The sequence below is a fragment of the Haliotis rufescens genome, unplaced genomic scaffold, assembly GCF_023055435.1.
Source record: "Haliotis rufescens isolate VD_foot unplaced genomic scaffold, xgHalRufe1.0.p SCAF_35, whole genome shotgun sequence".
NCBI lineage: Eukaryota > Metazoa > Mollusca > Gastropoda > Lepetellida > Haliotidae > Haliotis > Haliotis rufescens.
The window spans coordinates 2,849,230-2,861,278 of record NW_025964057.1 but is presented as its reverse complement, the minus strand read 5'-3'; the positions used below and the strand labels follow the sequence as shown (position 1 = coordinate 2,861,278).

Genomic DNA, 12,049 nt, shown 5'->3' with positions numbered 1-12,049 from the left:
TTGTTTTGTTTCTTTGTTGTTTAACGCCGCACTCCAGCTATATGATGGCAGTCTGTAAATAATCGAGTCTGAACTAGACAATCCAGTGATTTCATCATGAGTATCGTTATACGCAATGGGGATACGATGACATGCATCAACCATGTCAGTGAGCCTGACCACCCTATCCTGTTAGTCGCCTCTTACAACAAGCATGGGTTGCTGAAGACCCATTCTAACCCGAATCTTTATGGGTGCTAATGAGGGGCAGTGGGGTAAATAGAGGCATTTCAAATCAATGCAGCAAGAACTGGTGCTCAAAAGTTGTATATAATATATGGTTATATGCATATTTACAGTTTATTACCAGTTACGTTTCTGTTCAACCAACAAAATTGAGTGAGTATGGTTTTACACCGCTTTTAGCAATATTCCAGCAATATCATGGTGGTGGACACCAGAAATGGGCTTCACACATCGAAACCCATGTCTGGAATCAAACCCGGGTCTTCGGTGTGACGAGCAAACGCTTTAACCACTAGGCTACCCGACCGCCCCCCTGGGAAGTGACATGGCGCCATGTCGATACACCACTCCGTTTCATGTCACACCTGCCCATGCTGCTTGTAGTCATAGACCCACCACAGATATGTTAGGTGTTTATTTTGTAGTCGTGGTAATTAGTTTGGCAGGCCACAAATGTTACAGAAAAATAGAGCACCGCTGATGAGAACTATTTGGCATAAGTGAATGCCAGGAAAGTAGGCTGCCCTCGAACTCACTCCAGTTTATGAGAGTTTTTTCCCACTACTCTAATTCTGTAGAGTATTTCACCTGTTCAACCCTAAAACATTATATTCCGCAAATAGCAAGTCATCAGCCAAGCAGGTTTCACTGTTGTGGCAGGCTGGATGTTATGAGCAAATGAAAGTGAATGGTTTATTCAGGGACTGATTGACATAACCAGCTTTCCCCAGTGATGAGAGTACGTCATGGAAGACTAGGTCTAACATTCTAGCATCATGTCACAGACTGGGATACCGTCTCTCACCCATAGGAGGTGCAGGTGTGCATATGCTGCAGATCCAGTCTCGTGCTCTTCACAATCTCCACAGGCCTTCAAACTATACAAGATGAAAGAAACACATGAAAGGAACCGCTCTGTGTCTCTATTCTAAACTCATTTGTTGCTGTGAGTTTCACTGTTTCTTTTCCAGGTTGCTAATCTGTTTGTCATCATTGGGAACACTGAGGAACATGAAATTTGATCGTGTGTCTTAAACTTGTTTGAAACTGATGCCATCTTTGGCTTGAAGCTCTGTAACAGAAGTTGAGCGTGATGATGCATCAGGCAGTGATACTTCCAAGTGCTGGCAGAATACACCGCTGTCTGTCTTTGTTGGACAACCCACAACCCGGAGCTGGATAAAACCTGTTTACCATACTACTCAAATGTTTATAGGGAAACTTTGATATTTGGTTTACTTTGAAAAGCACGATAAGAATTGAAAATATATAAAACCATTCAAACCAATTTTGATTGAATAATTTCTTTAACATTTCCTGTGGGCAAAACTTCATTCACTTCTCCTGTGATCTCACTTCCAGGAAATCAATGGAGGGAACGCCAAACAAGGTTTACCATATTTTCTTAAGTATAGTGTGCACTTTTTTCAAAAAAACACAGCTGGGTAGAAGGGGGTGCGCATTATACATGCCATAATGAGTTTTGATGTTTTTTTCCCCAATGCAAAGACATTACCATGAGCACGTAACACCAGAAATACCATGTCAACAAATCCATACTGTAGTATGCAAATTAATCATGTAATCACACTGTTTGGTTATAAAAGGTGTTCATTGTATACCTGGATTTACGTTTGTAACTTATTTCATTAATTTTATTCAAAATTCCTTTAAATTAATTTCGGCGAAATCGAGTGTGAAGTGATCGGAAGATTGCACAACTCACCGTTATTAACATAAATCACAGTGAGATTATCGCTATTGATGCCTTGAAACGAACTTTAGTTGACATAGAATGGATACATATATCATAAATGCCATACTTTGACTCGTTAAAAGTCATATTTGTTGTAGTTTAACGATTCTATGTCAACATGTACTTCTCGCGATCATGTGCAGGGGAGCCTTGACGGTGACTGGTCAAATTGGTCCATGTGAAAAAAATATCCAGCAATAGCGATCACCTGCACTGAAATGCTATGCTTAGGGTTATTATTACTTTAAATATATTTAGTAAAATCTGCAACTAAAATAACAAGATATTTGAATATATTTTTCCTGATTCAGATAGTTTCAGATACAATTTTTCCCGATCCTTGCATCAAAATCCTTTTAAGGTATATCATTGGGTAAGTTTCAATGTAATCAATGACACAGTTGTATCAAGTGTACTGGGGAAGAAGTGTGAAGGTTCTTAGTATTGTGGTTTGCACAATCTATCATGGGCAGTTCCCCATACTACACTATACGTACTGATTGGGAAAGCTTACAGGCCACAAAGTTAAAAAAAATTCAAAGGAGCCACTTGGCTCCTAAATTATTTTTTCAAGGAGCCAAATAGAATTTCAAGGAGCCAAGACAAAATGTAAGGAGCCAAAAGTAATGACTTGTAATTTAACTGCATAACAAAAAAAAAAAATCCATTAGTTTGAATAATCAGTTTTAAATCATGAACAACAACTGTTGACGTGTTGTTGAAGCTTTTGAGTTTTTCAGACAAACAAGCTTTAGAACATTGTGTCAGTAACATCATCTGACAGTTTACCGGTGCCAGTTGCAGGTTTTGGTTCATCGAACGTGTCGATAGACGACGAAACTTCCGTGTCAGCTTCGCCATTCAAAGCATTCCGTATTATCTTGAGTATACTGCGCATTTATTTCCAAAAAAACACAGCTGTGTAGAAGGGGGTGCGCATTATACACGAAATAATGAGTTTTGATGTTTTTCACCCATGGAAAGACATTACCGTGAGAACGTAACACCGGAAATACCATGTCAACAAATCCATACTGAAGTACGCAAACAAATCATGTAATTACACTGTCTGACTATAAAAAGTGTTCTTTGTATATCTGGACTTATGTTAGTAACTTATTTCATTAATTTTATTCAAAATTACTTTTAATATTGTTTTAATTTATTTCGGCGAAATCGTGTGTGAAGCGATCGGAAGATCTAACAAACGGTTATTAAGAGAAACCACGGTCAGATTACCGCTATTGATGCCTTGAAACGAACTTTCGTTGACAGAGAATGGATACATTTGTCATAAATGCCATACTTTGACTCGTTAAAGGTCATATTTGTTTTTGTTGGACGATTCTATGTCAACACGTAATTCACGCGATCACGTGCACGGGAGCCTTGACGGTGACTGGTCAGACTGTGTGTTCCATGTAAAACCATGTAATACCCGGTAATATATAGCAATCAGCTGCTTCGCTTACGCTTAGGGTTATTATTATTTCAAATATGTTTGGTAAAAGCTGCATCTAAATTAACAAGATATTGGAATATATTATTCCTGATAAAAAGAAGAAGTTTCAGATACATTTTTTGCCGATCCTTGCATTAAAACCCTGTAAAGTTATATCATTGGGTGTGACTTGACTGAATCACCGGTAAATTCCAAGAAATTGTGTGTACAGCTGATTGCTGTGTCCGGCTTAGTTTACGAGAAGATACACGTGGTAATCTTAATCCCTGGATATAAAACAATGCCTAGCAGAACAAAAAAATACAATTTAAACGGTAAATCAACATGTCTGGTGATTTTTTATCTATGTGTTTATCCCTTTCAACACCGTAGGCCGGTTTTCCGGCCAAGCCGTAGTCACGTCAAAATAGTATATATTTGTATGGACCTACCTATAATATCATTCATTTATTAAATCTATCACATTTCACAATGTCTGAAATACGTATTCCATATCAATTTATCATTTTTTTATCAATAAATAAAAAAATTATTCACTATTTCCCGCGATGTTATTGAAAATATAATTCTCGGACACACATTTCAACAATGGGTCCACATCGAACATGTCAAAGAGCAAAATAAAGTCGTTTTAAGCAAATATTTGATATATTATACAAAGTAATAAATAAATTCAACAAAAATATATCTAAAAGTAATCAAACTTACATCTAAGTTATTATTTCCATCTTTTCGTGCGATCGCATGTAATGTAAGTCAAATGACATCTCAGCTTTCGTCGCCTTAAATTCTCGGCTCGGACACGATGTTTAATGCAAAAATATATGCATGAAAAATCTGTCACAGCTCGTAACCTAGCACGATAGATTCACGAAGTTCCATATTTTTAATATATATATATCGTGATTTCCTGCCTTTTAGTTCAGAATAACATGATTTAACAAAAATCTTTCGCCAACTTCTGAAATTTATCAAACACGAGCTTGGTATCACCGCTGAAATTTGATTGGCTGCCTGCCTTACAAGTAGTTAGAAATGTAGACAGTGATAGTAATTTCCAATATTACTTGCCTCCGGACAAGTTAAAGTAAGTGATTTTGTTGCCCAACCTCGTATTTCTACTTTCCCCGAGAGTCGGGAAATGGCAAATTTCCACCCCTGTTTCCCCCCCCCCCCCCCAAAAAATAAATAAAAATAAATACTGAATCTGCTAGAGAGGGGTGCGCACTATACTAAAGAAAATACGGTATTCATCATTTGCCGATTGACAACGATTTGTTGTTGTTTTGACTTGCGCAAATATAGAAAAATACTTCGTGTTTTTGAACGGCGAAACGACCGCCTTAGCTGTCACCTGGGCGGATGTCGTACAGCGCATGCGTGGGTACTAAACTCTTAACATCGTTAGTGCATTACTTAATAACGGAAAGTGCTTCCTTCATTCCAGGTATGGAGCTTCATGTCGAAAGCGAAAACAGAACACATGGCCAACAGTGATCTTGTCGATGTTATTATGTTCTGATATCGAATTTTTTCACCGAAGTTACGCACTTATATTAAAAACGATCTTTTTTAATATCTTATGACAAGAGATATTTAGTCGCCAAACTTAATTAAAGACAAGGAGCCAGTTGGCGACTGACATGAAAATACCAGTCGCAAAATACAAAACTAGATCGCCATGGCGACCAATTTAGTCGCAACTTTGTGGCCTGGCTTACAATGGTGCAATGGTGTTCAAGGTTAATCCGGACTTGAGAGTGTCAACGACAATGGTTTCTTGTACCCGAGTTTCCATCTTCCCAATGCAAGGGAGTTAACTGACTCTAAAAGTCCAGTTTCCACCCTTGCTGAAATAGGCTGGAATTATGGAGTTTTATTTTTTGCCTGGACTAACAAGTCTATGCATAGTCCTATCAAAATCGTGTAACGAAATTGACATCCAGTTCGTAAATTGCCATGCAGATTTTAGTCAATTGCAGGATTTGCAAAGCATGTGTACCACCAAGTTGCAAGTGATATAAGAGGCATCATTAAACAGTATATCATGTGACTAACCACAGGTCCAGGTAGTCCAGTTGGTACCCGGGTCCTACCCACAACCCATCCGACAAGAGTACACGAGTTACCAGTCCCAGCCCTATCTTTTAATATGCCAAGTCACATGCACCTGATAAAACACCTCATTTAACTATCATATTCAGAATAAAGCATAAATTATACACACTGCAACTATTCTGACACATGGAATTGTTTTACTTCAAATTTCTGGTATTTGACCTAAATAACAACTCTACACCATCAATCAACTGTTCCCCATGAAAGCTCTTCTGACAATAGGAAGCTGTATGAGGTCAGGTGTGTGGTGGGGTGGGGTGGGGTGGGGAGGGATTGTCTGCCCACCTGCTGCTGCAGCTGATGCAGGTGCTTGTTCTATGCCCAGCTGACTCGGCTGCTGAGAGCTAGGCAGGATGCAGGTGCTTGTTCTATGCCCAGCTGACTCGGCTGCTGAGAGCTAGGCAGGATGCAGGTGCTTGTTCTATGCCCAGCTGACTCAGCTGCTGAGAGCTAGGCAGGATGCAGGTGCTTGTTCTATGCCCAGCTGACTCGGCTGCTGAGAGCTAGGCAGGATGCAGGTGCTTGTTCTATGCCCAGCTGACTCGGCTGCTGAGAGCTAGGCAGGATGCAGGTGCTTGTTCTATGCCCAGCTGACTCGGCTGCTGAGAGCTAGGCAGGATGCAGGCAGGATCCAGGCAGGAGCTGGTGTAAAAAAGAAAGAGTTGCAATGATGTTTGCTGTCAAGGTGGTATTTTACCAATGTAGAATGGGAGATAAAGGTTACAGTTTGCAGGGTTGTTTTTAGCGTGAGTAATGAGAGTCTGGATGAGAGATGAGCTGATTGTACGGGATAGATCTACACACCAACTGCAGTGGTTTTACACTTTTTGCCCAATCTATTCCAGTCCGTCTTTTTCTGTTGTTTCAAAAGTGCATGAACTGGTCTAGATTGATGTTCTGATTTATTGGCTGCGATGTCAGTAGATTGGTGGTTTGCCTGTCACGTGTACTTTGATTTCCCCATTTGTGCTATCTGAAAACCTTATCCTTTCATAGTACCACGACCTACATATCATTTAGGTCCGTGATGTTAAAAGTGGTGTGGGTATCATTGCTATGGAGAATTATGTATTAATCATAACATTTCTGAAGTCTGTGATCCTATATCACTAAAAGGCTTTGCTGTCACGTGAAGGATATAGTTTAAAGTGTTCCATCCTTGACACACCCGGTGCTGTGGAGATAAATCTGTGTTAAAATCTGAACTTACAGAGAGCTGAGATCACTTTATGTCTTCGGGCCTTGGTGCCAGAGTCCAAAGCAATCTTAGCGCTAAGGTGATCGTAACTCCCATACCTTAACATAGTCTACGGCAGTTGTAGCGCTAATGTTAGTTTTGTACAACGGGACCCAGGGCCACATGATCATGTTGTATGTATCTCACAGGGGTCAAACTTAATGAAGCAGCACCCAGTTAATGTTTGCTCGAACTCATTGCTCCATTGCTGCTGCCATTGGCTTTCTCAACCATGTGCATATGCCAAACCTGATATATACCTCATATATGCATCGGGGAAATTTTTCTGACATATGATTTGATGACATTGAAGGTCAAGGTCACTCTGCAAGACTGCATGATAGCATCTTAGTTGGTCCTGGGTGTCCGTGCAAGGTGCCTCCCATGTTTAGTGCCTGCACTGTATTATTTGGTATAGAAAGGATGTTCTAGGGAAATAGGAACATCGCCTGCTTTGTCTTTGCAACAAAATGTGCTTCATCCAAATGTATCCGGAGAAAATGTCCAGATTAAAGATTTTGGAATAACTGGTCCAGAATTATCTCCCTTGGTACATGTATGCATCTGCTGTTTCAGATGGCCCAGGAGGTGAACATCCTCCCCAGATCTGCTGAGTACGTCAACCCTTTCAAGACAGTCGACCCAAAGGTAAGGTCAAGGTCATTCATGGTTTACTTCAGATGAAGGCACCTTTAGGGATTGGAGTTGATCAGTTGTTCCCAGCGCTTCAGCCATAGACATTGGCACTAGTCCTGTAGTCCTTGCCAAACTGCTCAATAGTTAGGTATCATAAGGACTAGTAGACATTTGCCATCTTAAAGGGCTTTGATATATGTTATCATTGTAAGGACTAGTGGACCTAAAATGTTAGTTTCCACAGCTGCACTTGTTGGCTTTTTGCAAGAGGGGCTAAGTGGATCAAGTGTCCCGCTTGTGACTGTTGACTCTGTGTGGGCTACCCAGTCGTTGTGGGACGTGGATCAGTGGCGGGTTTGTGTGGTCCAGCCTGGCTTCTTCAAAGGTAGCCATTATATCGCTAGGATATTGTGGAACGACATTAGCAGATGAAGACGTTTGGTCAGGCTAGAGTGTGCAAGGCTTGAGTTTGACACAATTCAGTTTATTTCCTTTTCTTTTCAACAACCCACCTGAGAAGTGCGAAGTCTTGCCTGGTCAGTCTGAGTCTCAGTCCTGTCTTTGGACAGCAGTACCAGACATGAGACCAATCCAGATCCGGGTAGACAATAGGTCTTCAGCAACCCATGCATGCTGTAAGAGGCCACTATGCTTGTCATAAGAGGTGACTAACGGGATCGGGGGCTCAGGGTCTCTGACTTGGCTGATGCATGTCATTGTATCCTAATTGCATAGATCGATGCTCATGATATCAATCAATGGATTGTCTGGTCCAGACTCGATTATTTACCGACCTCTGTCATATAGCTGGCATGTATCTGAGTGCGGCGTTAAACAACAAACCAACCAACCAACCAACCAGCCAGAGATGATTGGAGAGGATGAATTGGAAAAATTGGAGTAAGGAAAAAACATCATTGACAAATGTCCTGAGCCTTACTTATATTTCTGTCAGAAACAACCTTAACATAAATCTCCCTTTCAGGAACAGAAGAAATTTGCAGAAGCAGTGAAAAAACAACTGAAGCCAAAAAAGAAGAAAAAGATTGTCCGGGGCCCTCGTATGTCTCACACGGAACTGTAGGGCACGCACTGCGGGGAGCTCGGGGCAGCCAACCAAAGTCATGGAGGCAGAGAAGCCACGCCTCCACTTGTTATCTTTGCTTTGATTTGTGGAAGATGTTTTACTTACTGAATGGGTGTGTGATGAGTGAAAGTCAATGAACACAGAATTCTGGATCATTAAATGGTTTTAATAACAGTTTCATGTGGTAATAACAAGAAATGGTATTGATTTCAGTTTATGTGCTAATATGCAGATGTTTATCCTGTGTTTATCAAGCATGTAAGACTTGTACTGTCAAGGAGCTTGGTGTCCAAGTCATTCATTGCTATTACCTACAACAAATTCCAGAAAGCCAATCAAAGAAACCATGTCAGTCCAATATAATCCTGTATTTAGTAAACTTCCTGACTACATCCAATGACATGTACATGTAAGCAGTTATTATCTGGTAATGATGTATTTATAAACATCTAGAAAATGTCACAGCAGTGAGGACAGATTGACATGTAGGACAGCTTCTTTTATTCCTGCATTTCAGCTTCTGTACTTTTGATTTCCACAGCACAGGTACAAATACCTTTATCCAGCTGTAAACCCATGAAGATCAGGGTTAGAATAGGTCTTCAGCAACTCATGCTTGACGTAAGAGTCGACTATGCTTGTCATAAGAGGCGACTAACGGGACTGGGTGGTTTTTCTCAATTATACAGACCGCCATCATATAGCTGGAATATTGCTGAGTTGGGTGGTAAACAACAAACAAATCCAGCTGTTTCACTTGATGGTACTGGTACCGGTACCTGGAAAATGTCACAGTCGAGAGAAAAAAGCAATGGTGAACAAAAGAAGTTGGACTTCGTGTCTGTATAAACTAAGGGACCTTTTCGTATTATTGGGGGACAGGCTTGAAAAGAGTGATTTGTCATTAGGATTTACCAAAACAAATAATTGTTTGCTGAACATGCTAGAAATAATGAAGTCTTCCCTGAATAATTGGCTCTGCCGATCAGAGGAATAAATTGTCTTGAAGCACTAACTGTAAAATATTCTGTCTCTGACAAAATTACCAGCCCCCTCTCAACAATATGAAATGATCGGTCACCTATGCAGGTTCTGTATTCTAGACTTAATCCGCCATCATATGTGTCTGTCAGGATGTCTGACTGTTGTGTGGACGTAATCCGCCATCACATGTGTCTGTCAGGATGTCTGACTGTTGTGTGTCAGGATGTCTGACTGTTGTCTGTCAGGATGTCTGACTGTTGTCTGTCAGGATGTCTGACTGTTGTGTGGACGTAATCCGCCATCACATGTGTCTGTCAGGATGTCTGACTGTTGTGTGGAAGGATGTCTGACTGTTGTGTGGAAGGATGTCCGGCAGGGCAGCTGGGATGGAACATTATGGCCATCGTATCAGCATAGTAGTCTGTGTTTGGGGGTGACGGTTCTCATCCTTTTTATAATGGGTTGCTTCTTCAGAACATAAGTTTGATGTTGACATTTTGTATGTACATTCTCGTATCTTTACCTCATAATTGACCTTTATGGCAAAGAATAATCGGAAAGAGAAAGGTGGGATGACATTGCATGTCTGACCTCAAGATGAATTTAGTGGTTACCGAGGAATGTGGATATGATTGATGAAGTTCCTTGTGATGAGACGTGGAAGAGTTAGCAGGTGACCTGTTGTTATCTTGTTACTGTTAGACATTTGCCATCTCCAACCTCATTGCCCTCGTACTTACTCCCAGTTATAGTTCATATCTTGTTACAGAAATGGCTTTTTTGTATTAACTTGTTATCTGTGCATCTGACATTTCGACATTGACTAGTTAGCTGTGTGTCTGTGACTTGTTGACTTGTTAGCAGTGTGTCTGTGACTTGTTGACTTGTTACCCGTGTGTCTGTGACATGTTGACTTGTTAGCTGTGTGTCTGTGACATGTTGACTTGTTAGCTGTGTGTCTGTGACTTGTTGACTTGTTAGCAGTGTGTCTGTGACTTGTTGACTTGTTACCCGTGTGTCTGTGACATGTTGACTTGTTAGCTGTGTGTCTGTGACATGTTGACTTGTTAGCTGTGTGTCTGTGACTTGTTGACTTGTTAGCAGTGTGTCTGTGACTTGTTGACTTGTTACCCGTGTGTCTGTGACATGTTGACTTGTTAGCTGTGTGTCTGTGACATGTTGACTTGTTAGCTGTGTGTCTGTGACTTGTTGACTTGTTAGCAGTGTGTCTGTGACTTGTTGACTTGTTACCCGTGTGTCTGTGACATGTTGACTTGTTAGCAGTGTGTCTGTGACATGTTGACTTGTTAGCAGTGTGTCTGTGACATGTTGACTTGTTAGCTGTGTGTCTGTGACATGTTGACTTGTTAGCAGTGTGTCTGTGACATGTTGACTTGTTAGCAGTGTGTCTGTGACATGTTGACTTGTTAGCAGTGTGTCTGTGACATGTTGACTTGTTAGCAGTGTGTCTGTGACATGTTGACTTGTTAGCAGTGTGTCTGTGACATGTTGACTTGTTAGCAGTGTGTCTGTGACATGTTGACTTGTTAGCTGTGTGTCTGTGACATGTTGACTTGTTAGCTGTGTGTCTGTGACATGTTGACTTGTTAGCAGTGTGTCTGTGACATGTTAACTTGTTAGCTGTGTGTCTGTGACATGTTGACTAGTTAGCAGTGTCTGTGACATGTTGACTTGTTAGCTGTGTGTCTGTGACATGTTGACTTGTTAGCTGTGTGTCTGTGACATGTTGACTTGTTAGCAGTGTGTCTGTGACATGTTAACTTGTTAGCTGTGTGTCTGTGACATGTTGACTAGTTAGCAGTGTCTGTGACATGTTGACTTGTTAGCAGTGTCTGTGACATGTTGACTTGTTAGCAGTGTGTCTGTGACATGTTGACTTGTTAGCAGTGTCTGTGACATGTTGACTTGTTAGCAGTGTCTGTGACATGTTGACTTGTTAGCAGTGTGTCTGTGACATGTTGACTTGTTAGCTGTGTCTGTGACATGTTGACTTGTTAGCAGTGTCTGTGACATGTTGACTTGTTAGCTGTGTGTCTGTGACCTGTTGACTTGTTAGCTGTGTGTCTGTGACATGTTGATTTTTTAGCAGTGTCTGTGACATGTTGACTTGTTAGCAGTGTGTCTGTGACATGTTGACTTGTTAGCAGTGTGTCTGTGACATGTTGACTTGTTAGCAGTGTGTCTGTGACATGTTGACTTGTTATCTGTGTGTCTGTGACATGTTGACTTGTTAGCAGTGTGTCTGTGACATGTTGACTTGTTAGCAGTGTGTCTGTGACATGTTGACTTGTTAGCTGTGTGTCTGTGACATGTTGACTTGTTAGCTGTGTGTCTGTGACATGTTGACTTGTTAGCAGTGTGTCTGTGACATGTTAACTTGTTACCCGTGTGTCTGTGACATGTTGACTTGTTAGCTGTGTGTCTGTGACATGTTGACTTGTTAGCAGTGTGTCTGTGACATGTTGACTTGTTAGCTGTGTGTCTGTGACATGTTGACTTGTTAGCTGTGTGTCTGTGACATGT

The 12,049-nt window shown here is 41.0% G+C and overlaps 1 protein-coding gene across 1 annotated transcript in view; it reads left to right on the top strand.

Moving 5' to 3' along the window:
* The window catches only part of LOC124134441 (coiled-coil domain-containing protein 134-like), a 34,321-nt gene extending 23,351 nt beyond the window's left edge, over positions 1–10,970 (top strand). The window contains exons 5-6 of the mRNA XM_046499250.2: positions 7,375–7,446; positions 8,420–10,970. Of these exons, the coding sequence (XP_046355206.1) occupies positions 7,375–7,446; positions 8,420–8,518 (171 nt within the window). The 3' untranslated portion in view covers positions 8,519–10,970. The remainder of the gene's footprint in view (positions 1–7,374; positions 7,447–8,419) is intronic.
* The last annotated feature ends 1,079 nt before the right edge of the window (positions 10,971–12,049 follow it).